At 40.9% G+C, this 26,553-nt stretch overlaps 2 protein-coding genes across 6 annotated transcripts in view; one reads left to right on the top strand and one right to left on the bottom strand.

The window, feature by feature from the left end:
* The window catches only part of NUDT13 (nudix hydrolase 13), a 26,509-nt gene extending 24,143 nt beyond the window's left edge, over positions 1-2,366 (bottom strand). The window contains exon 1 of the mRNA XM_025214174.1: positions 413-2,366. The gene's annotated coding sequence lies outside the window, so the exon portion shown is untranslated. The remainder of the gene's footprint in view (positions 1-412) is intronic.
* A 23-nt stretch (positions 2,367-2,389) lies between these two features.
* The window catches only part of P4HA1 (prolyl 4-hydroxylase subunit alpha 1), a 54,219-nt gene continuing 30,055 nt past the window's right edge, over positions 2,390-26,553 (top strand). For 3 of the 5 annotated variants that reach the window (XM_025214165.1, XM_025214166.1, XM_025214163.1), the window contains exons 1-5: positions 12,707-12,823; positions 13,647-13,743; positions 17,638-17,789; positions 23,026-23,163; positions 25,776-26,015. In XM_025214165.1, the coding sequence (XP_025069950.1) occupies positions 12,736-12,823; positions 13,647-13,743; positions 17,638-17,789; positions 23,026-23,163; positions 25,776-26,015 (715 nt within the window). In that variant the 5' untranslated portion in view covers positions 12,707-12,735. Of the gene's footprint in view, positions 2,409-12,706; positions 12,824-13,646; positions 13,744-17,637; positions 17,790-23,025; positions 23,164-25,775; positions 26,016-26,553 lie in introns of those variants that run through there. The other 2 variants (XM_025214167.1, XM_025214168.1) reach the window with 2 other exon arrangements.

Genomic DNA, 26,553 nt, shown 5'->3' with positions numbered 1-26,553 from the left:
GTAGCGCTCCGCCTCCACGCGCTCCTGCAGGGGCGCCGAGCTCCCCCGGGGTTGGTCCCCGCGAGGCCTGCACGGAGCCCGCGGCATGTCCCCCTTCCTTCCCTCTCCTTCCTCTTTTTTTTTTTTTTTTTTTTTTTCCTTCCCTCCCGTTTGGGGCGAGGGGTTACCTGAGCCGTGGGGCTTCTCGGCCCTGAGATCCTGCGGCCGCGTCCCCTGCCCGATGGGAGGCACGATGTGCTGCTTGAGTGTCCTCCTAGCTCACCCCTGAGATCAGGCCCCTAGCAGAGCCCTTGGCCGGTGCCGGGGAGATCGGGCAGGCAGCGGTTGGGGCAGTCAGCCCTTTTGTTTCCCTTCTCCCTGGGTTTTGTGCCTTATGGGTGAAGCAGTCTGACTTGGAAGTGAAGCAACGTACCTCTGTTCAAGACACCGAGTTAAACTCCTCTGCTCGCTGCTGTTGACAGGAGGCTTGCAATGCTGCCGTACCTCCTTCTGTTGGGGGAGCCTGTTCTAGATCCAGCCTCTTGGGGCTTAATGTAGTTGGGAATGAAGGTGAAATATATACAGATAAGTCTGATGTGGGGAAAATAACTTGACTGCAGTGGTGGCAGGAGAAGTGGCCTGGCCAAGGTAATAACTAAAATGGCACTGAGTAGTGGAGGGTTGCACCCTTGTCTGCTTGCAGATGGGACTCCCTATGAGAGCCTCCTGGTTAGCTTCCCACTGGCCAACTTCCAGCTACACACTGACTTTATAGAAATTACTCTTCCCATGGTTGCTTCTGCAGCTGTACGGCTGAGGACAAGCAAAACTCAGGGGCATCCAAACCCCAAGTCCATAGGCTTGGGCCTGCATGTAGGAACCCTGCCAAAGGATTTGGAAGCATCTGAAGCCCCAGGTGGGGGTAGAGGATGTTTGCTGATAGTAGAGCTGTGTATAGCTCTTGAATGGCTCATAGACTTAGAATTAATTTGGCTGGTTTGACTTTGGACACATACAGTTTTCCTTCAGTGTTGTTACATGAGCTTAAGAAAACATTCCTATTTTACGCTTCTATACTGCAGTCCTCCCTAGGTGTTCTGATGTGATGTCTCTGTGCAGACCTGGTGTAAATCTGACTGCGTCCAGCCATCTTCTAGAAACAATGATTTCAGCATGGAAGCCCTAAATATCCTCTCAAAGAGGTTACTGAGAACCCCTTGATTACTTGCTCTTGTTCACCTGAATGTCTTGCGGAGCTGCCTGCCTCCTTGGGAGAAGAGTTCACACTTCTATGTCTGTGTGGTTTAACACCTCAGGCTGATGCAACTGAATTAGAAAAAATAGATTTAGAGTGGGGGTTCAGGATGCTTACAACTGGAAGCCTTCAAAGATTTTTTCCTATCAAGATGCTAATAAATGGAGGAAGCTATCTCAATAAGCTCTTGAGGTACAAAGAACAAAATATATTAGGTTAACTTGAAGAGAAACTTTCAGAGTAAAATGTAGAAAACGTACTTTTGGTCTACCCTGCAGGCAAACCTATTTAACAGGGATGGAAATAAGTCTAAGGGCTCTCTGCTGGTTCAAGATGTAAGAGTCTGAGTAAGATAGCATCACCCTTGTACTCTGTTAGGTTTCTGGCAAGGGTGCCTCTGGAGTTTGGGGAGGCACAACTTGTGGGTGAGCCCAGGGGTGGGCCAGAAGCCCTATATCCACTCCTATACTTCTGTGCTGTGGCTTAGTGCCCCCCAGCACTCCACCAGCCTGCAAAGCAAAAAAACTACCCTGTCCTGGGTGGTGCTGAGTTGGGGGGCCAATCTCAGGGTGGGCATGTGCCAGTCACCTGTAGTTTCTGATCACCATCTGGTCCAATTTCAGAGTTCCAGCTGAAAGATTTTTTTTTTTTTTTTGATTTGATTACCTTGCCTTTTCTTTGACTGTTACAGTAACAGGAGTTAATTTAAATCTTGCTCTTCCTGTGATTCATCTACACCACAATTGAAGGTGCAATTGCAGCACCACTGGCTGCAACCATGCTACTGTTAATCTTGTGCTCACTGTTAACAAAGGCATAACAAAGACACTGAAGATTTAGTGGCATAGACTTCAACACAGGCTGAACCAGCATGCTGAGGACCAAAGGTGTATAATCTGCCTATTGTGTGCCAGAGTTTGTGCCCCTTCATCTTCACTTCTCTTGTTAACAGTGCTGCACAGATGTGCTTGCTTTTGTTGCAGTCCCAGCTTTACCTGTGTAATAAACATAAGATGAAATGTGTAATTTTTTTTTTCTTTCAAAAACTTAGGCAGTGATGTCTGAGACTTGTTTCTTACTGTGTATCTGTGATTAGATAACAGGCTATCTGAGCCGTTATGAATACAAGGACTTACAAAGAAAAATCTTTAGTGGTGGGAGAAAAGAAAATATAGTAAGAGAATTCATCTTTTTGCTCAACTCCTTGAGTTTGCAATTGTTATAAGTTGCAGTGGTGCCCTCCTATGATATTCATGAGTAGATAACTTTTTTTATAGTTATTTGTAACTCCAATTAAACATTGTAATAAATGTCTTTTGTAATGACAAGGAACTCCCAAACTAGCAAGATTTTAGTCTTTAAAATCTCTAGATGGAATATGGAGCAAGAGAGAACCATGGCAAGCGAGATGCTTTCTGACCTATATTCTCACGTAGTGGGAGTCTTCATCTTGCAAACTTATTTTTAGAACATCAGTAGTGAGGAGGAAATGCAAGTCTGCTATAAAAACACTAGATGTAAATTATAATATCATTTCATCTCTTGTAGAAATTAAGATGGATAGTGTTGTAGGGATGGGAGAAAAAAGAAATCCTTTATAGAGGTGTCTGCCCAGAGACAGAAGTGTGGAAGAGGTATTAGAAAATGAGCTTATGTGTGTTTTAACTTGATGATTTATCCCTTGTGTACAGGTTTGAACTTAAGGCAAAAATAAGAACACTGCATAAATAAATGGCATGTTTGAAACCAAGTTCTTGTCATTCATACAGAGTCTTGCATGGGCTGCCTCTACTTGTAGAAAAGAGAAGTATGTCCATCATTGCGCAAAAAAAAAAAAAAGGGGGGGGGGTCACACATGCAGCCAAAACTACTCCTCTTTTAGAGTATCTATACCTTGATTTACCTAGTTTCAAAGCTTAGTTTAAAGGTTCTAGTTCCAGATGGAAAAAGAGAACCCCATAGACAAAAAAAACTTGACCATACCAATTTCCAGAAATGCCTCCATCTCCTGGTAGTATTGGGAGAGGGAACATTTTAATGAGGTAAGGGCTCTTGCTGTATTGCCAATATTTTGGGGTACACTGACATTTTTGTAAGTAAATGCAAATGATGGGTCCATATACAGATTCCTACAGAAACAAAAATAGGTGGGAATAAAAATGATTTGGTAACAGATAAAAGTATGTATATGAACTCCTGTTTTGGTGTTGAAGTAGGGTGGGTAGGTGTTTGGGAGGGCAGGGGTCAAGTTAGGGTTGGCAAAATTTAAATGTAGTTGCTTTCTTTTCAAAGTAGTTGTTCACATACCTACTTGTTTAAAGTCTATGAACTAACAGTGATTTAGTTACTGTGATTTAATGTGTGCTAGCCCCTAATAGAGATGTGAAGGGAGCTTGGTTTTTGGTTTTTGTGGGTGGTTCATTTGTGTCTTTTGTTTTTGGTAAACTTTTTTCATGATGCAACAAAATAAAACACTTAACTGAAAGGCTCTCGCATTTTAAAGCTTCAGTATATTAGGGGCTCTTAACTTGCCTGTCACACAGGGGAAGATTTGAATTTGACTAGAATGTCTAGTTATTTCAGTGGTAAAAACAACCCAGAATATCTGTTAAGTTCCCCCTTCATATACCATATGTGAGCACAAAAGCCTAATTAAAGGTGATCAAGAAAAGGCTTTTTGTTTTTTTTAAATATTATATATTATGTTTTCTTTTTGATGCCAGTATACTCTCTGTAAAACCAAAATGCTAGTGGAGAATGTAGAGTACTTCCCATGTTCTATGTTGCTTATCTGAATCAAAGTAAAAAATGTAAATGTTTAGTTTCTGGTGTAGTTGCTCATGGTAAAATACAGTATAGTACACTTTAGTCATCCATATCATACCATAATTTGTTTCTAGAGCTTTATAAACCATGTCTTACAAGTAATACTTATTGGCCTGAGACGTCTACTGCCTTGAAGTTTTGAAGCAACTCTGTGTATATATGCCTTCAGTGCTTCTGTGCCTTAAGTTACCCAGTTATCACTTAGTAACTTAGCCCTGCGTGGGATAGGAAAAGTGACTGTGGTGAGGACCCGTACATTAAAAGATGCTTGGATGTTACATTTCTCTTATTCTTGGCTGCCACTTCTGTGTAAAGTGAATTAAATTCAAGTCTGTCAATCAGGTGCTCACATTAGCTTTTTCCCTTGGAGCACTTTAAAAGGGAAGGTATCTGGAGATCAGATGAAGAAGACCTGTGAAGGATACAGAGTTCTGCAGTTTAACCTACACTGAGGAAAAACCAGTTTTAATTGTCAGTCTCCTGCCTAGTTATGTACATCAAAGGCCAAGATGGTTTTGAATAAAAATAAAATTTGGTTGATAAAAGACTTCTTTTTTTTTCCTTGTTGCTGATCTAGTTCTAATTCCTTTTTAATGTTTGTTTTTTGTTTTGTTTTGTTTTGTTTTGTTTTGTTTTGTTTTGTTTTGTTTTGTTTTGTTTTGTTTTAAGAGTCTTGCTTGTTTCCACAGAAACTGCTGAAACTTCTTTGGGGATGATAATTGCTTGGCTGAAGCTATTAGAGGAACTAGCTGAAATGTTTTGGGGTGGAAACTAGGGATGCTAAAGCTTGAGAAGAATAAATTTCTGTTCCTGTAAGTCATTATCTTTCAGTAACCCATCCACAAATCTTCCTTGGTCACTACAGACCCAGAACACTGAAGAAAAAGTCAGATAACTGCTATTATTGATGCTTTTGACAATGTTCTGCTGGGAACGGGAGGGAGTGGGTGGGATTATGGTTGGCTTCATATATTCTGGATACAAGAAATACTTTACAGTTACTGTAGTGAAACAAACATCATAACAAAACCTGGTTTGCAAAGCAGAGTTATAACATTTCTAATTTACATACAAATGTGAACTTGCAACTAGCCTGACTACTATTTCCCTTAAGTGTCCTGTAGTCTCCTTCAGTCTTATTTTGGGAGTTTAAATATGAACAATTAAAGCACAGTATATGTATAATTCTCTTATAAGTGAACCAGCCCTGCCCCTGAATAATTGGGAACAGTACAAGTTGCCTGTCCCAATGGCTGTCAAAGAAACCTACATTTGATGGTCTCAGCCTTTTCATTGCTATCTTGTCCCTATTCCTTTGGTCATTCTTGCTAGACCCTGTTTTACTGATCAAAAACACTGCAAAATTATATAAAACTTATGTAAGATCAGGTGCTATCCACAGAAGTTTTAACTGAAATCCTGTCTCTTATACTGTTGTGGCAGATTTTTGCCTTCTGGGTTCAGACTGTCACATTCACTCTGCGTATTCCCTTCCATGACAAGGCACTGCTGGGTTCTGTGGATGAGGGGGAGAGTAGTAACTGTGATAATACCTTGATTCTTGTCACACAAAAAAACAACCAACTTTTACCGTAGTCTTCTATCACATTCTCGCTAGTAAAGTAGGGAAACATAGACTTAATGAAAGTATTGAAAGGTGGATCTGCAATTAGCTAGATCATCATGTGTCACAAGTAGTCATTAAGGACTTAATGGAGGAGGTAGCAAGTAGAGTTCCTGAGGAGTCTGTCCTGAGCTCACTATTGTTTTAATACCTACACCAGTGATATAGATCAGGAGTGTTCAGTCTCCAACCCATGGCCAAGTACAGCCCACAGAGCCATGGCATCTAACTCCTAGGGTTTCCTATGGGTCAGGAAATTTGGTGGTGGGGGAGTGCTAGCAATTTAATACAGCCACCCTCCCCTTGCTGCTGACTTCCTAAACCCCAGGCCCTGTGGTGGGTTGGAGCCAAACTGCGCTCTTTCCTCTGCAGGCTCTTTTCTGGGGCTTGGCTCTACTCACTGTTCTCTCTTTCCTCCCAACCCCCCCTTCCCCGCACCCTGCCAGGAGCTAGGTTGGGGCTGCATCAAGTCCCATTCTGTCCCTGTGGAACCAGGACAAATTCTCTCCCCTCTGCTGGGGCCAGGTTGCCTTCTACCTCCCCACCCCTCCATGTGCCCAGATAGGGTCCCACCATGCCCACCCCAGGCACTGGATTGGGACCCCCATCTAGATCCAGTCCACAGACAAACCAGGCAGTGCCCTTGTGGCCTGTTATGCAAAAGGTTGAGAACCACTAATTGAGAGGATAGCATTCGGTGCCCACTTAGTAAAATTACAAATAATACCAACTTGGGTGGAGTTTTAGGCCCCTGGAGGGTTGGGTTACAATTCAGAATTACATTGATAAGCTAGATAGATAATTTGAAATCACTCAAATGAAATTCAGTAAGAATAAGAGCAAAGTCCTGAACTGGGGTCAGAACAATCACATGCAGAGATGCAGACCAGAAAGTGACTTGCTTGGCTGTGGTACTGCAGAAAAGGATCTCTGGTTTCCAGTGGACCACAAGCTGAATACAAGCCAACAGTATGCTCTTGTTGCAAAAGAGGCTGATAACATACTGGGTTGTATTGATAAGCACATCACTTGCAAGACAAAGTCCTCCTGCTCTTTTTGGCACGGGTGAGGCCTCACTTGGAGAACTGCATCCAGTTTTGGACCTGGCACTTCGAGGAAGATACAGACAAATTTGAGTCCAGCAGAATGACAAAAAGGGTTAGAGGTCTTGGAAAAACTGTATGTGAGGACATGCTGAAAGAACTGGGAGTATTTAGTCTGGAGAAGAGAAGACTGAGATGGGGTTTGCCAATGTCTTCAAATACCTGAAGGCTGATGATAGGATGGTTGGACATAGATGATTCTCTTTCTTCACAGGGGCCAGGACTAGGAACAATAGTTTTGAATTCCAGCATGGGAAATTTAGGTTGGTTATTAGGAAAAATGTTCTCATTCCAAGGGTGGTTGCATGGGAACAGGCTACCCAGAGAGGTTCTGGAGGCTTTGTCCATATACAATTTTGTTGAATCATGAAATTTTTAAGACCAGGTCAGACCATCACTTGACTTGAAATGGTTAGGTCACAGATGATCCTGCCTTGAGCAAGGGGTTGGATTAGGTAACTTCTAGAGGTCCCTTACAGCCCTGTGTTTCTACACTCCTATACTGAAGGAAAAGCGGGTTGGAGTGGGAAATTATACTTCATTGAGGATTCCCACTCTTGATGTGCCACCAGTCATTCATTAGAAGAAACTAAACTCACAAGAGCTGTAGTGCTCAACCTTTTGAACCTGTGGGCTAGATGAGTGGCACAGGGCCAGGCTGTGGGCTGGGCCAGACCATGCAGACTGGGATTGGGCTCTGCACAGCTTTGGCTGGCCCATGTGCACCAGGATCAGGATACTGCACAGCCCCCATGCACCAGGGTCAGGGTTCTGCACTGTCTCCACCTGGTTCTGTGTGGTGAGATCAGGCTCTGGGGCCCAGCACTGCCTCTGCCAGGTCCCACATGCTGGAATCAGGCTCTGGGGCCCTGCACTGCCCCTGTCCCATCCTCCATGAACAGGCCTAACACTGCCCCTGCTTTTGCTCCATCCTGCATGGTGTTACCAGGCAGTGCTCACCCCACCCAGCCTCACATGCCTGGACTGGGGCTCTGGTCTCATGTGCTGGGATTGGGCTCTGGGGCCCCATGCTAGCCCTGTCCCATCCTGAATGCTGGGATCGGGGCCCAGTGCTGCTCTGCGTGGCTGATCTAGCATGCAGGGCAACGGCCCTCAGGACTCACCATGGCACTGGAGGCCAGGGGTTGAGCACCCTTGCTCCAAAACGCTCAAAATCTGTTTACGGCATTTCCAATTACTACTCTGCAGTATTTTAGCTAAGCGTTATTTTTCTTGGTTTGCAGTCTACAATTGACTTCTGCAGCTGGTTTGGAAATCATACAACTTAGTAACTGTGTTCTGAGGCAGGCCAAGCCTTTGCTGCCCTGTGGCCTGAAATTTGCATCTCTAAATGGGAGTCCCAGCAGGGAGGAAAGTCATCTGGGCTGGAAGTGGCAGATGTCAGGATTCCTGTAGAAGCCATACAGGTCTCCAGTTAAAGTGACTGGAAAGGGAAAGTTTGTATGGAGAGAGATGTTGGAGGAGATAGTGAAGTTCCAGCTGGGAACAGGAGCTTTTAGGAAGGCTGACTGACTTTTGGAGGACGCTGTAAAGGAAGATATAACTGCTGCTAGAACGCACTAGGTGGGCTCTCTCATTGAGAGAGTCTGTCCCATTTAATTGGAAAACTCTTAGCAGAATTGCACAGTGCAGGAAGGAGATCAGTCTCTATTACTATCATTTCTAAGAAACGTATTTAATTTTGGTTTAATATTACAAGAACAGAACTTTCTGTAATTTTTCTTTTTCATTGAGTATAGTGTACTGAATGAACACTTTGTGAATCCAAAGGATTGATAAGTCCAAAGTTAGCAAATATTTGTTGTGTGGTAGAACTGCTTATGCTTTGCAGTGGTACAGGCTTACTTGCTTTACTCAGGTACATACATAGGAGGTGCTGAACTTCCTTGGAAATAAAAACCCCTAATTTTGGCAATTGTGTTAGAAGTCCTAAAGAGCTACTTCTACTATGAAGATTTTTCTTTTTGGTACTGTGGGGACTTTAGTACATGGATGTAAATTCCTATGAATAAAAAAAATGAAAATAGATCAGTTGGAAAGCAGATTCATTTCTAACATATTTCCACTGAAATTGGTTGAGTAATATTGAGGAATAATTTAGTGCATAAAATTAGCTTTAAATCTGGCATAAATCAGTTCAAATGCCATGGAAGTTCCCAGGATCAGTTAATTATTTTGTAGTGTTAAATGTCATGCTTGTTGTGAGTTAGTATGGACAAGCGTGGACAAGCGTTCATTTTAGCTGCTGTAAAGTGGGGCAGACAGAACCACTGTTTAGGAGCTTGTAATAACTATTACACTAATGGTTATTTCTGCATGATCTTTTAGTGATGCAAGTGAGCTAAATCACCATAAGTTTGAGGGTTGATGAAGAAAGGGTTAAGTGGAGCAGTTTTGCTACACTTGTATCACTACAGAATCATACAGATATAAGGGTTGCATCATAACAGGTTATAATATCCTTTGATATCAGCACAGTTGATTGCATGGTCAATCAGTACAATTGTTACAGATTTAAAAGGCAATAAAAAGGAATTCTACAAGTATGTCAAAAGTAAGGGGCCAAAGGAACTATAGGTCCTTTACAAAATGCAGAAAGCAATCTAGTTGTGCATGATGCAGGGACAGCTGAAGTATTTAATGCCTTTTTTACATCATTGTTCACAAACTAGGGGCAGCTACCAGATGAGAGCAAAGCCTAGTTGTTAACAAAGATGGGAAAGGGGACAAAGCTTAGGGTAGTAGAAGAACGAGTACAGGGTTTGCTTAAAGAAGCTAGATGCTTTCAAGTTGGTATGGCAGGAATGGATGCACTGTAGGGTGCTGAAGAAATTGGCAGATGTAATTTAAGGCCCATTTGCTGCTCTTTGAGAACTTCTAGGAGTTGGATGAGGCCCTGGATGATGCAAATATCAAGTCCATCTTTAAGAAAGGGAAGAAGGAGGATCTAGAGAATTATATACTGTTAGCCTGACTTCTGTACCTGGAGCAGGTCCACAAAGAATCTATTGTGAAGCACCCAGAGGAGAACGGGGTGATCAGAACAGGAGCAACTAGCATGGATTCACCAAGAGCAGTTCTGCTTGCCTGACCAACCTGATTTCATTCTGTGATAAGGTGACAGGCTCTGTGGTTAGGGGGAGAGCAGTTGTGATACAACTTGACTTTAGCAAGGCTTTTAACATGGTCTCCCATGACATGGGATGGCCTAGTCAGGGGCCATCCTGCCTTGCACGGGGGACTGGAATAAATGACTTTGTGAGGTTCCTTCCAGCCCTACTGTCCTGTGTTCCTGTCTATACCCTAGAAGAACCAGTGTAAATTAAGTTAGTCCTGCAGAGCTGTCACATCTAAAGTCTGGTCTAAACTACAACATTTTGCCAACAGGACTGTCAGCTAGGGGTACTGGAAGATGCATCTCCAATTTAATATAGCTGTGTTGACCATTTTTCTCAAGTACGGTTTGTCATTTGGGGAGATTCTGTAGATATACCTGCAGAAATGTCCCTTCTCTTCATATCTACTGCATCTTTGTTTGGGGCTTTTCTAGATTTGCTAAGTGATAGAAGCACCAGTGTAAGACTGAGGTGGGGAGGAGGAGAATTGCAGGGCTCCCTTTGTAGGATTTTCTGAACTTTTTTGTGGAGCAGGTGGGGGGGGGGGGGGGGGGGGGGTGACTAGGTTTTTCTGCTTCCTTGTGGAGCTGTCAAGTGCTGAAGGCCCCTAATCTTAGACCTGTATAAAATTGAGGTCGGGTAGGCAACCTTTTCTGGTTGTGGGCCGGAGTGATTTCCTTCAGGTCAGATATGCCCTGGCAGGCCACTCTTTGTCTATGTGGCAGCATGAGTAGAGCGCCCACAGCCAAAGCCCTACATCTGCAGGTCAGATCCACTGGTTCTGCAGGCCATTAGTTGCCGACTCCTGATGTCAGGGACTGCAATCACTGTGGTGCTTTGCTGGTGGTTGGGCCTTGCAGCACTTGCACGGTTTTCAGTAGCAGTTCCACTGGAGCTGTCCTCTCTGCACTGTCTGTCACCTATTCTGTGCCCCTTCTGTGCTTCACAGACAGGTGTCATAGTTTCATAGCAGGTAGGGTTGGAAGGGACCTGAGCAGATCATCAAGTCCGACCCCCTGCCATGGCAGGAAAGAATGCTGGGGTCAAAACGACCCTGGCTAGGTGTCTATAGAAATCGAGCCTTGAACTAATTTTTTTATTTGAGATCCTGCCCAGGAATGGGTGTTGAAAGAAGCGAGTAAGACAGTTTTCTTCTTACTCTGCTTCTCTCACTTTCTGCTCTGATCACATTAAAATAGGGTTCTTAAGGGATGAATGCATAGGTATTCTTCCACCCTGCTGGTGAACTTGAGTGTACATTTGATTGCCTCTCTATCTTTAAAATATTTTTCAACTTCTACACTGTTTTATGCAAAACAATCAGCTTAAAGTACTAGAGGTGGACAGCATGCTAGTTTGTACGGTAAATGACCAGTACTGTCGACTCTGTTTTGTGACAGAAAATCACAGACGTTTCAGTTATCTTCAGCCCAGAAGTGCAGCATGGTGCCTCAGCACCCTAAGTGCAGCAGCGTATGGGTAGAGCAGCATCATTGGCTGTGCTGCCAGCAGCATGATAGTGGCTGCTCTGGCAGTGCAGCTGCTTCTACTTTTTTAGGGTCCTCTCCCTGCTCTCCACTCCCCTCCTCCCTCATGGGTAGTGGGGGCAGTTGGTGCCCACAGTTGCAAGCGAGTTGCTTCCCATTATTATGCCACTGTTTCAGCCCTTAACATAACTGAGGCTTTGTTACCCTTCTAGACTGACTGTACTGGGGCCCTGTGTGTATGAGCAAAGAATTTTTTTTATAGTTCTGTTCATCCTGTAGGATTCCAGTACTTCTTGCAAGCTGCCAGTATATATGTGCTTTATATTAATATATAAGAAAATCCTGCATGGAAGAAAGCTAAGATTGCTACATTGAATTAACTTTTTCACACCCACTAAGCAACAGATTTATTTAGTCTGAGGCAGGGACATTTTTTCATATGAAAATTAAATCTTTTGGATGATACCCAGATTGCTTTCAGTTTTGTAAACACTTTAATGTAACTTTTTCTTACAAAGTAGTGAGAAAATTCTAGGCTCTCGTGGAAGCTTCCAAGACTTTGAAAAACTCAGAACTTGGCAGTGGTTCATGAGCGGAAGTTTGGCAAGTATATCTGCTATGGATGGACTACACGCTCTTCTAAAGACTTATTATAAGCCAGCTGTTCAAGTAGCTTTTTGAATAAGTTACTGTATGCATGCAGTAATGTGGTACAGATATGGGGACCAAATAACTTATCTTAAGGGCTTGTCAATATGGGATCTTTTTCAATACTATGTTTATTCCATAGGAAGCTTGTTTTACTGGCTCTGATGAAAATTGGGCTTTTTATTTACATTGGCAAGATCTTTATGCAGTGTACTGTGTGTTTTTTGTGTGTGTTTGTGTGTGTGTGTGTGTGCATGTGCGCACATGAGCTTCACCAGAGTCTAGTTTTAATAGTCTTTTTAAATTTTTTAAATCTTGTTGGGGAGAAGGGGGATTATGGTAACACAACAATGCTGAAACTGTTTCTAGAAACGTGGCTTCATGCTTGTTTTTTGCTTTCACTTTGTAAGCGAACAGGGCAGATGCTATTTGCAGAATGTGGTCAGATTGCATTTCCCCAGATGACTGCAGCCAGGAGGGATGTAATTGCAAAAGTATGCATTAATTAGGAAAAAATGTGCTTGTTAAAAGAAATCTCTCTTATAACCTTCAGTGAAAATAGAGTAAAAAAGAGTTGTTCTTCATCAAGAAAGAGTGAAATCTGACTGAATGCAATTGTAAACAAGTCTCTCGCATTTCTTTTGTAGGTGTATGGTGAGGTGACAGCTCTTGAATTATGGCATCCAGAAAAGTTTGGTGTGTATTGGTCCTGGGCGTTCTTCTGCCTCATTCTTATGCCCATACAGACTTCTTCACTTCGATTGGTGAGATAAGCTTCTGTATATACAGTGCATAACTGTAGAGCGCTGTCTGGCAACTTTCACAACTGACTCTTCAGTGTGCTCCAGGAATTAGTATAGCATGAAGCTCACCACCAGTGCCTCTGTGATTTATCTTTTTGGAGGAATGTTTTTATTCAGATCATCCTGTTAAAATGACAGAGGACTGGGACGTGCATTCATTAGATTGAAAATAATTTTGGTTTCCTTCAAATGAGGAAACAAAATAATTCTTGGTAAGAACTCATAACAGTGCTAATGTTCCAGGATTTACCTCTGCTCCCACAATGGTTATTTTTTAATAGCGTGCATAGCACTTTGGCTTTTACAGTAAGTAAACCAGTTCAGCCATCTCTTTACTTGATATCCTGCTTTAAAAAATTCACAGGTAGCTTGTAGAGAGAACCTCTGCAAGTATTGTGTCAGAGTATTGTGTTTCAAATGCTTTGTGTAGCTCCATAATTCATTTTTGCCTTATTTGCTATATATCAGATGTATTTGAATAAAAGTATATTCCTTTTCAGCCTATATTATCTCCCCAAATATGATGCAAATGAAAGTCAAAGTGCTGACCTTGATGCTGCATTCGTGTTCATGGCAGCAGACTATGTAAAACACACTAAGTTCTCTCAAGAAGAGGGAGGAATCTTTTTCAGACATCTTCATGGGTAGAAAGAGAAATACAAAATGACTAACCAATCTCTGGTGTGCTTTTCCCTTAGCCCTGCCCTCAGTTTGTTCCAGTGGGAACACCTTTTGAATGATGAGCAGAGCTCTGATAATCAGTCAAAACTGTTTTTCTTTTTAGGTCACATGACAGATTTAATTAATACAGAAAAAGACCTGCTGACATCACTGAAAGATTATATCAAGGCAGAGGAGAGCAAGCTGGAACAGATCAAAAAGTAAGCGGATAGTTTCATAACACTACTCTGTAACTCCATCCTTACGTACAAGAGAGTTCCCCAAAGCTGAACAAATTGAGGAATTTATTGCCTGGAGGAGAAACAATAATTAAGATGTTTGTCCTTAATGAATGTCTCTTTGAGCTGGTGTTCTTTTCTTTATATAATGTTATGAGAGTGAGTTCTAATCAGTTTGCGCTCTCTATTGTATCCTCATTGGCAGGATTCCCAGGTATGCATGTAATTCTTCAAAAGATATGCTGTTTTGTGTGTATGCGTGTGCATGCATGCATGTGCATTCCAGAGAATATTATGATGTGCACTGGACTAAAAAATTTAGTATTAACTGTAGCCGAACTGCTTAAGCATGGTGAAGCTGTAACTGGTAACTAAGAACCTCACAAGTGAATACTAGTAAGTCATTATAAAAACATATCTTGGCTGTACATGTCATAGATTTAATAAGAACAAGTCATTTTGTTATTCTTTCTACATTTGACTCAGTCATTGCCCAAGAGTAGAGCTAAGGGAAAAGGTCCTTTCTATTGCAGTTTATCAGAGCTTAGGAGCCAAAGCCTTGTACAACTGGGAAGGGGATGCCTAGTTTTCAAATACTTTTATTTTCTAACTTTCTCATTCTGGTGAATTAAAAGTTTTATAACATTTTAAACTTGGCAGTGGTCCAAGAGACTACAAGGTATAGGCTGACATTGAGGGGGAAAGAAGGAAACTTTTGTGTTGGGCTTTTTGATGTTGTTTTTATATAGTACATCTTTTTGTAGGTTTGGGATGTTATCAATAATCCTTACAGCTTCAAATTAGTAGGCAGAGAAGTTGAACATTCACAGGTGGATAAATGCAAGTTGTGCTGCATAAGCATCAGTGATGAATGTCTACATTATACTGATGCTAATGTTTCCAGATTAAAAGCAAAAGTTAAAATAAAGGATACCCAAATAAAATAATTTGACTTTTAGACATACCTTGCCCTTGAAATTCATGGGGCTCCACTCTTCAGCTACAGCTTGTTTGCTTGCTTTTTTGTTCATTCATTCATTAGATTTATGAATAACTTTACTGGCTCAGTGCAGTCACCGAATCCATTATCTCCCTGTATAGGGGGGAGGGGAGAGGGAAACAGGGGACACCTGCATTTCCAGGTGGGTTGTGATGGAGTTATGGTATAGTAACCAATATGAGTGACACATTTGGTCTGTACAGCCACAAGGTTAATATTTTAGTTACTTTACAGCAGTCATGGGAATTAACTGGTTAATTAACTAGTTAAAAAGTTAAAGAAATGGATAACTTTTAATTGGTTAAAAAAAGGTTAACTTTAACTTTTTATAAAGTCTAAATTACAATTTTTAAAAATTGAAACCCAGCTTTCCCAGTGTTTTTCCTGACACAGCCACTCTCTAGGACTTGCATGGAACGATATTTCTTCATTGAAACTCTAGGACTTCTTGTTTGAGAGAGAGAGTAGTGTGCCTTACTATGAGATATGGTCTCTTAAGAACTACAAGTCCCAACGTTCCTTAGTTCATGCTGGGATTTTCTGTGCATTTGCGGAAGTCAACAGAGCAGCCAGTTGGCTGCAGGAGAGGGAACAAGCACAAGCAAGCAGAGACATTGATCCCAGTAAGAGTGGGAGCAAGTAGTGAGGGTGAAGCAGATGATGACTTTTTTTAATTGTAATGAAGATCAGAACCAGCAGCCCAGGGCCCAAGAAGTTGAGCATTACTTCTCATCTGTGAGAAACTTACCTGAGATTTCACCTACCATGAAAAAACTATTCATTCATTATAACACAAGCATTCCCTCATCTGACCATGTAGAGCAATTGTTCAGTAGTGGGGACTTAGTTTTGCAAAACAGAAGAGGAAAATTGTCAGATGTAAATTTTGAAATGCAGCTTTTGCTGAAGTTCAATAAGCATGTTTAAACAGTTTCTGCTATGCAACTAAACATTTAAACATCTTTTTCTCATTTAAACTGATTTTTCTCATTTCAGTCTAATTTTGATTTTCAGACAACTACATTATTTCACACCCTCTTGTTACCTTTTTAGCAATAAAAATTGTAACAACAGAGGTTTTCTGTGGAAACAGCTTTCATTTGTTACCTGGCTATGAATATCTCCTTTCTGTTATTCTGGTATACTTATATGATGCATTGACTTTTACAAAGTACTTCACATGGAGAGGGTGAGGAGGATCTAACATTGCATAGGTATTTGTAAATTGTTATTCTGAAAACTGTATGCCAAGTACAACATTGTTTCCAAATAAAGCAGGGTGAGTTCCGAATAAATTGGCGTGGTTCTGTCGGCTAATGGAAAAGAAACCCACTCATTGCATTTGAAAATTTAAAATGATGCTAAAAGGCAATTCACCGTGTTTCACACATTTTTCACAAATCAACTTAACTTTTAAAGTGGAAATATTTAACTTTTAACTTAACTCAAGTTAATTTTAAAGACTTCTAACTTTTAACTTTAGTTACATTTTTCATGAACTTTTCTCATGACTGCTTTACAGGTGTCTCATTATGGTATGAGTGCTATAGAGTCAGTGAAATCCTAGTATAAAGTACTTTTTTTAGTAGAAGCTAGAAGTGAGACTTCAGTATTTTCAACCTTTGTAAGGAGCATAATATTTGCTAGTAACCTCAGCTGCACTAATACTTAGAAGGAGCCACATCCATTTTTCTGTTTTTGACAGTCCAAGGGCCTTTGTGGGCAAAGAGAAGACGCCTAATGGCTTCAGCAGAGGAATGAAGCATGCATAATAAAAACCTGCTTTGCTGTATATTTAACTGCCATAAAATACTTACTTAATGTGGGAAAAGCAGGCAACTTGTGTTTGGGCACATGCTTAGCAAGGCCTCATTTATTCTGGAGCAGGCTGGATTTCAGTTTTTACAGGGTCTCTTGCTTGCTTGTGTGATGGCTTTTATGTAGAGGTTAAAATATCTTAAATGTTAGATTTTCTTAATGATACCCCTTTTGGCTTTTTTCACATTCCATTAGTTTTACTCTGCCTGTCAACATTCCCTTTTCAGAAGGTTGCTGTGTTTTGTTTTGCTTTATTAAGCATGTATGGAGGCTTGCACATCGGCAAGAGGCAGTTGAGGTTTCTAGTAAAACTGAAGACATGAAAGATGCCTCGAATACTGGAACAGGCACATTAACAAGCAGCAGATAAAGCTCTCAGGAGTGTTTATAATTAAGTTTGAGTGAGCCCTCAGTTAAGATTAATAAGGATTATTCATGCTTTTGAAAAGTAATTTTTCAGGCTGCTGCAGATTCAGGAATACAATTCTGTATTGGTATTCAGTGGGTTTGAGAGGCTTTATTTGAAACTTTAAGAATTGCTCCGCATGAGAGGTTAAATTATGAAATACAGTTTTACAATATGTGGAATCCATGGACCAGCCTTGAGCACTTTTAGGAACTAATTTTTATCTTAGGGTTATTAACTTTCTCCTTTAAAAATACGTTTGGGTCAGATAGTATATTGAAAGTAACTTTTAAAGTACAAATTATATTGAAGTATACTGGGTTTACCAAAACTTAGGTTAAAAAAATTGTATTTAACTGATCTCCGTGAAACTTCGTAAAGTAACTATATGCTTCCTACCTATGATATACTGTGTATCAGCTGATATATTTTATTGGTGCATAGAGCTTCTTTATTGCAAGGTAGTGAGAGCAACTACTTATCACAGCTGTAGGATTGGTGAAAGAGGTGGCATTATTTTTCTTTGCATATAAAGTAAAAGAATGCACATTGTATTGGAAGCTACATCAGCCAAAAGAGTCTGTTTGCTCTATAGCAGTTTTACAAGGCACAGAGTCTCTTAGAGCTTTATTCAATGTTATTTTTTCTACAGATGGGCAGAGAAGTTAGATCAGCTAACTGACACAGCTACAAAAGACCCAGAAGGATTTTTGGGGCATCCTGTAAATGCATTCAAGTTAATGAAGCGACTCAACACTGAGTGGGCTGAGCTGGAGAACCTGGTCTTGAAAGACATGTCAGATGGTAAGTCTTGGCAATTTTCATTTTTTAATATTACTGTGTCTTGCACTAGCATTCCAGTGTTAACCAAAAATACAGGTTGGAGAGGCTGAGGAGCTTCTGTTTCCATACTCAAAATACAAATAAGAGTCAAACATTTTGTTAGTGTTTTCATTTATATCTTTCCAGTTTCATAATTGGAATCGGACTTGTGAGCCTCTCTGCAAGATATCTCTGCCTGCATGCGGATACTTCTAAAGCTCATATCCTCTTGTTAGCAAAATGGTGATACACTGGTAAATAACCTAACCAATCTTGCGCTCTGGTCTTTACAGAAAGGTAGTGGATTGGAAGTTCAGCAACAAAACTACTGTTAGCACCACTGTCCACCAGATTGTGCTTAGGGATCGTTAAAGCACAATTAACCCTTAAATGGAACGTGAAATATGAATGAAGACAACTCATTGTCTTAAAATTCAACAGCTTGGACAACTCGGTGTCCTAAAATCAAAGTCTAACTTTATTAATACAACAAGTATTATCTTAGCAGTTTTTATATTCAGAGAGAGAAAAATACTCAGTACAATAATCTCACCCAATCCCAGATGTTACTTTGCTTAACAGAAAAGACAGCCATTCAGTTCCTGGAAGCAAATGGTATGTTGTGGGCTGAAATGGTTCAGACAGGTGTTGAAGGCTGGATTTATGACAATGACAAACTTTCTTCTTAAGTTGTTCTTCAGTTTGACTCTTTTGACTCTTCACGTTTGGATTGGTCTCTCTGAAGTTAGCATACTGTTCATCTTTTATCCTGTCAGCATATTTCTTTGTCTAACAGACCCATTACAAGCATGCCTCTTAACTTGGCCGGTGTCTTACTTTCAGCATTGTCCATGGGTGTCCCTTATCACTTTTCATTAATATATCCAATTCTTTCATCCCTCTGATTCAGCTGGTTAGTGCCAAGTTCGGTTAATTGGAGCTGGTAACAAGGCTGTTGCTGTTATGTTAAAGAACTTCTCACAGTGATAAAAAGAAAATATATAACATAATGAGCACCTATGAGCTCTACAAAAATAATTCAGAACCAGCTAATAATAAAAAATAAAAAGTTAATAAGGACAAAACTTAAGCAATGATTAAATAAGGCTAAAATATAAACAATACTGTAAGCAGGTGCAACTTCAAAGCATTAAACAACAAGCTACCCTAACACTACAGTGATACAAAGAATCAGATCAGTACTTCAGTTCTAAATCCATGGGGAGCGGTGGTTCTTTTTTTATCATCCCACTGTCTCCCACTGCTAATAAGTCTTTCGTTTTTACAAACTGGATTTTTCAGAAATGTTTATTTCTGAACTTGAAAAATCCAGTGTGTGCTCAGGATGAGTAGAAACCTTTGTTCAGAAACATGCCAGTCTTTTGCAGAATCCTTGCTGTAAGTTTTTGGCAGGAAGGAACCGGAGGGAAAGGAGTGAAGGGGGGAAAAGCAAAAATAGCCTTCCAATCACATACATCATGACATACAGGGCTGTCTTTCTAAATCTTCAGGTGTACAAGAATGGTTTCTGAAGGAAATCCTAGCATATTGCAAATAGTTGTGAAGGGAGGCTTAACATTTCAGTTAGTAGGGCCTTGGGCTAAATAATTTTGATGGAGCAGATAGTAGGGGGATGGGCATCTAGAATAAACTAAAAAATAAAACAAAGTTATAGCTTTGAATTTTTCCTGGGGGGATGGTAGACGGAGCTGAAAACTGAGAATCAGAGAATATGGAATGGAAGGAACATGCCACATACTGTAGCAGAGGTTTTGGGTTACAAAACAGTTTTCAAACTCCACTTCATAAATCTACTGGATACAAAAAATCATGGACTCAATATGATTGGATATATATCCAATAAATCCAATATAGACATTGGATTTATGACAGGTACTTGCCTGTGCTTACCTTTTACACTTTTCTTTTTCCCCCTACTTTCTCCCCTCCCCTCCTTTTCTACCCTTTGTCTTCCTAATTTCCAGCTATTTACTCATTCACTGACTGCCTCTTTCCTACCTTGGAGATCTCAACTACAGTAAAGTCTCCCTTGCTTACCTTTGGCTCATTTCCCCCTTGTTTTCCACCCCTCCCATCCCTACTCTTTGTTTTCCTAATTTCCACCTATTTATAGTCTCACTAGCATCCTGTCACACTTTTAGCCTCTTTCATTCCTTGGAGATCTCAAAACAGCAGAGACTCCCTATTCTTGAAGAAGAGTGCTGGTGCCCCAAAAGCTTTTAAAGAACTTTTTTTTCAGCTACTCAAGTTCTTCTACTAAAAGATATCACATCTACCCAAAGAAGCTTGCCATACTGTAGCAGAAGCTTTTTAGAAGCTGCTTCTGGAAAGAAGAGAAGTGTAGTGTGTCATGACCCAAAGGCATGATTTTGTGTGTGCTTCGGCACCAGAATTATCCCCGCCAAGTTGCAGCTCCATTGCACGGGAGAGTTTCCTGTTGCAGAGGAAAACCCCGGTGCAGGGACGAGTTTCCTGCCTTTTCTGCAGTTTCTTTTGCAGAGTGCATTGCTCATGTTGCAAGAGGAATGCACGGTGCAAAAGAGTTCCCGCCACCGGTATGCAAATTTGTTCTCCGTGATTGGCTAGTGTTAAATTATTCACGCGTGGCGGCTAGCGATTGGCCTGTTAGCCGTATAAGAGGCATGAGCAGTTTCCGCCCAAGCCGAAAAGACGTATTTACGATTTCTATTTTGGTGGCTCGTTCACCCAGAGCATCCGGAGCTCTGCACCGTGGAGCCTAGCAACCTCCACGAGACCGTCTGTGTTGTCTGTCTGTAACTGCAACTCAATCAAGCTTTCCAGCCTACACCACTGCCATCTCGGTGTAAGTAAACAATCTTTAAAACTACCGATACGTGTCTGTGCCTAATTCCAGCTCGACGGCCTTCCCTCTCCGACCCGGCGTGCCCGGGCTGCTGGCCACAGCCCACATGCAGCGCGGAAAAGGGCTCGGGTCACTCCCGGCCCGCACATAGTGAAGTCAAAGAGGTTTAAAAAGCCTGAAGCTCTTAGTAAGTTCTTACTGAGTTCACTTTAGAAAATTTAAGATGGCTGGGATTTCTAAATTGCCATGTTTGACTTTGAACTATGGGTTTGGTGTCACTAAGGATTCAGACATGCAAACAGCTTGCTAAGGAGGAAGAGGTGGGTTTTCATGTATATCAGCTAATCTCCGATGCCTGTACCTGTGCACACTTACTGTTACTTTATGATAAGTAGAACCTAAACCTCAGTACATGAACGGTGCGTGCCCCTGGCGGCTGGGGAGGCACGGCTGTGCTGGCAGTGGCGGGAGCCCAGAGGTGGTGAGCAGGGAACACTGGCAGGGGGAGGGCGAATGCCAACGGGTCAGCCACCACCCACAGGCACTGCTGGCAGCGGCTAGGGACGCAGCAGCTAGGGATGATCAGGGACTGCCTGCAGACGTCACTGGTGGCACCAGCATCTGGTGGGGTGGCTGTTGGCAGCGCCTTTTTTGCAGGGGTGCACTGCCACGTGCAGGGGGTGCAGGTACACCCGCAAGCACCCGCTATGCGTCACCCCTGTCTCAGTAGATCAGCCTTCTTTCCCCTGCATCTGTTCTACTTCTCTTTCAACCTTGCATGGACTAGGTGATTAATGCTATTAATTTAGCTGTAGGGTAAAATACTGGTCCCTATCAAATTCTCCTTTCGCAACAGAGAGCAAAAAAAAAAAAAAAGAAATTGAAAGACTGGCATTCAAAACTGCCTTCTCTGGTTTCAATTAAGATTTTAATTCACATGAAATGTGAAAATTACTTATAATGCTATGAAACTTCTTTACTTGACACCTGAGTAAACCAGCTCTTTCAGTGTGAAGTTAGGGATTAAGTCTACTCCAGTACTTGTTTTGGGGCATTATCAGTGAGTGCAACACATGACACATTTATTCCAGAGGAAAAGTGGAACGGGTACCCTATGCCTAGCATTTGCTCTAGATGAAATGACATTCTCTGCTGTAAAGTTATTCTGCCATACCTGTTGTTTTGTTCTTATTGTTATTGCCACTTTTGTCTGGAGTAGCCATTTGCTAAATGCAGACAGGCTTCTCTGCCATCTAATGGCTCTACACTGTAATAACATTGATTTTTGAGCAGCCAGTTTGGAAGAACTGACTTTCTGTCCGCTCCTTATTGTGGAGTAAACCTGGGGTGCTAAACTCATCGGCCCCAAGGGCTGGTTGAGTGGAACAGGGCTCTCCACTTCTATGGGCCAGATTGGGCCCACAGACCCCACCCCGCTTCCCACCCTGCAAGCTGGATCCAACATGCACTCCACGTGGTGCCCATGCAGGGCTCCTCTGGGATGCACGCTGTATGTGACACCTGCTTCAGCTAGTCTGGGACCAATGCTTCACGCAGTGTCTGCCCCAAGCTAGCTGGGCTGAATGCTACATGCAGCGCAGGTCCTGTACCAGGCACAATCTGTGATGAGTCCCAGAGCAGGTGCGGTCCCAGGTTGGCTGGGGCAGGTGCTACTTGCACAGTGGAGTCCCAGAGTCCTGAAACCTGCATGTGGTGCCAGTCTGGTGAGCACCATGTGCTGTATTTGGGCCAACTCTCGAGTCCCAGGAGCAAATGATGGGGATCCCTGGGCCAGATCTTTGGCAACCCTGGAGTAAATTTATTCTGCAAAATATGGGCAAAGTTACTCCATAATGAGGATGTCGTATCTGCATCCAGTTGTTAGGGCTAGTTCTGTGTGGATAGTCGCAGTACCACTTTTTCTTTTTTTTTGTTCCCAGTATGTCTTACCATTACCATAGTGCTTCATTAGGAGCCTTCTGGAAGAAGGTTCTTAATGCATCAGATACAGAAACTGTTGGAATTCATTTGTTGGTGTTGGTGTGCCTTTGTTGGAATGTCAGTGGGGTTGGTCTTACCTACTATTCTGTTTTACTGACCTGTCAGAACACTCCTGAAATGACTCGGATGTATGGTGGCATTTGCTATGTGTTTGCATATTATTGACCTGTACAAACAGGGTACTGTTTCTTCAGTGTACCCCAAATGGGCAGTTTTTGTAAGAGCTTCTGATTTGAATGTTCTGCTTTGAGATTAGCTTTCCTACAGTAACTAGGAAGCAGTTTTATTCATATAAACTGTTTTTAATGTAAAGTCTGAAGCATAGCTAGACCTCTTGGATGCTTTTTCCCACCATATTCTTTTTCTCCTAAGGCTTTATCTCCAATATGACTATCCAGCGCCAGTATTTCCCTAATGATGAAGATCAGACTGGTGCTGCCAAAGCTCTCCTAAGACTCCAGGACACATACAATTTGGATACAGACACCCTTTCAAGGGGAAATCTTCCAGGTAAGAGGCACCTGCACTAATTCTGAAAAATAATTGTTAAATTATTCCATGTTATCTATATTGTACACCACTTTGAGGGATGTTTCCTTTGCACTTGTCTGTTAAGTGCCTAGCATACTGTTACAAAGAGAGGCAGGGGGAAGCCCTGTTTCCTAAACTTCAGCTAGTCCCTTATTATGTAAAGCAGTGTGATGTTGACCTACTGTACCAAAGAGTGTTTGGAGCAGGGCAAGCTTTAGGATTTTCCCTTGAGGGTGGGGGGACAGCCTTTTAAGGCTACATGGTAAAACAGTGCATGCCTTGACCACAGCTTCCCTGGATCACTTTTGAAAAAAAATAGTAAAGTTTAAAAATGCCAGTTTTAGTTTAAACACCCCTCTTCTCCCCACTTATAGTTTTTGTTGTTGTTGTGTTCTTGTTTTTTCTTTCCCAGTGGCTGTTGTGATCAATAAGTTGCACTGTTAAACTGTATTTTTAAGTTCACAGTAGAATGAATATTGGGAGGAGTGGGGAACTCCTGTCATGAGCTTTAAACAGATTTGTGACAGGTTTACCTGAGTCCACATTATGTATAAACTTTAGAAACAAGAAATTGGGTTTGAGAGACAAACATACAAAATCATTTGTACTTGTACAGGTCTAGTTTAAATAATACTTAACAGTTTTGTCTGCAAAAAAGCGGTTTGTCTCTGGGAAATATAATGCAAGGAGAGCGTGTTAGCTATACCAGTTTTCTCTCTTGTAAAGTGTGTTATCATTCCATATGGTAAATCATCACTGGAAAATTATGTATATTTTTCCCAAGCACACATTCTGTTCTAATGTCTCTTAAAATGAGGAAAATGTGCCTTATAGCTTCCAAAGTTTACTTTTGTTTTCAGGTCTCGGTTATTCTAGCAAGATTTAACAACTGATTTTTTTTTTTTTTTTTTTTTTTTTTTACCTAGGTTGTTTTTTTTTTCGCAAATTTTAAAAAAGTTTTTTTTTTTTTTTTTTTTTTTTTTTTTAACCCTGTAGTTCAATCACTGTTCATCAACAGATGGGAACTTTTTGTACTTTATTTTTGTCTTAAGTGAATATTGGCCATATTTTATTGTCAGTTTTGAAAATAAGTATTGTAGAAACTGTATAATCCTGATTTCTGACAACATTTTGATAGTGGCATCAGCAAACCTGTCTTGTTCAGTGATTATTTCTATTTTTATTCTAAAATTAACATATTCTTGACCTCCAGAGCTAAGAGAGCCCAGACCACTCAGAACACTAAATATCTAGTGTTATCTATCTTGGTCATCTTTTTATTAACTTGGTCTTGGGTGTATTCTTTCTTTTTCTGCGGTCTCCAGTTCAACTGACTTTTCTACTCTTGGATCTCCTCCATTTCAGGCTTTTCTCTTGTACTGATCAGCTACTTTGGCTGGTTGTACAGCATAATTTTCACTGCAAGGTCACACATACAATTATTAATTATCATTGCTGTATGGTTATTGTATGACCTTTCTTAGTGATGCATGTTTAAATCTCCTTTACATTTTGTTCTCATCTGTGCATGGTAACTATTGAGGTTTCCTGTAGGATGCATCCAAATCAGACCTGCGTTACAATACAGCTTAATTGTAACAGACCTAAAGCTGTTCCCTTTTGAAAGAGAATAAGTGGGGTGGGCTTCCAGCAGCCTTTCTGTTATGCCTTGTTCCTCTGAAGGTGGTTTCACCTCTTTATGAAGACTAGAGCTCCAATTAAAGGCACGGCTTAAGAAATTGTGGGCACAACACTGTTATTCTGACATCCCTGAAAGAGTTTGTGTAAATGCAGCAAACTTAAGTCACAGTGTCCTGTGGCTTGTCTTCCCTGGAAAACTCTAACAAGACAAAACACAGCCTTGAGGCATTAGTTCCAACCCTGGACCCAAGCCAGCGTTAATATTCTGTAGAATAAAAAATTCTGACATAACTGGGAACAAAATTGTAAGTGTGAAAGTAAAAGCTCTTACTTGATAAGATGTCATCTCTGCATTATTTCCTTTATTCACTGTTTCATGCCTCTAATATACTTTTTGCAAGATACAATTAGATTTTTAATGGTCTCTAAATTACAGTGGCAAAAGTAGCAATCTGTAATTTACTTACCAAGATTTATTTAATTAAAAGCTTTCAAAGAGAGGCCTTCTAGACTGTTTCTAAAAATGAATTTCCTCAAAATCTTTAGCAGCTGTGCAGCTACTGATTTATACCCTGGTTTCTCTCCCATCCTCACTAACTTGTCCTTTACTAGTGAGGTGTGTCCAAATAATCTTTTTAAAGAAACAACAAACTGTATATGGGAAAACCTGTTCCAGGCTCTGGTTGCTTAAAGCTTCTAAAACTGCAGTCATTAGAAAAGAAATCTTATACTTGGGTTAATTTCACTTATGTTTAATATCATCTATCATTCTTAAAAAAAATTAAGATGGCTAGTAACTACTAAAAGAAAATGTTACCAAACTCAATGAATGTTAATTACAAATGGAAGATGGATGCATAATGAAGATTAAGAATGTGACAACTGATTGTAGGTGTGTGTTCTGTAAATTGACTCATAATATTGTCATGTCCATTTCTTGCATTCTCCAGGTGTGAAGCACAAGTCTTTTTTAACAGCAGGAGACTGCTTTGAATTGGGGAGGATAGCATATACTGAGGCTGACTACTACCATACAGAGCTCTGGATGGAACAGGCTCTGAAACAGCTAGATGATGGAGAGGTGTCTGCTATTGAAAAAACCTCTGTTCTAGACTATTTGAGTTATGCTGTGTATCAGCAAGGGGACCTAGACAAAGCAATGATGCTGACCAAGCAGCTTCTTGAATTAGGTAAATTAAGAAATGCATGCACTAGATTATAAAGCTAGAAAGGAATTTCTCAGATTCATTAATTTTCATATTTTTTAATTTAATTTAATTTTATTTTGCATTTTAGCATTGTGTAGCCAAATTGTGTACCTTTTAAAAATGGAGTAGTTCATTGGCTGTTTTAATTTGATGTAATGATTTTATTTTTAATTAAAAAATTAACCAAGCTGCTATCAGAAATAACTAATAATCCTGTAGTTCTATTTTAAAATACTGTCAAATAACAACCTGCTTCATGTTTGCTCTTTTGTGCATTCTTTCTGTTTCAGTATCAATGACTCTTAGCACTATAGTGTCTGAACACTATATTCAGTTGTCATCTTTATTTATTGCCTAAATTAGTTTTACTGTCTTGTTCCTGTTGGCTTTCCAGTTAATTTATCTTAATCTCTCATAAACAAATTCTTTTCCTGCTTGCACATCGACCAGATTGTTAAACTGTCAAAGTGCAGGTTTTTCTCATTAATGATGCATGAGTCAGGGAGAAAAGTGTGTGTGT

Source organism: Alligator sinensis, unplaced genomic scaffold, assembly GCF_000455745.1.
Source record: "Alligator sinensis unplaced genomic scaffold, ASM45574v1 scaffold1274_1, whole genome shotgun sequence".
NCBI lineage: Eukaryota > Metazoa > Chordata > Crocodylia > Alligatoridae > Alligator > Alligator sinensis.
The sequence above is the reverse complement of the archived record's forward strand: the minus strand, read 5'-3'. Positions and strand labels throughout refer to the sequence as shown.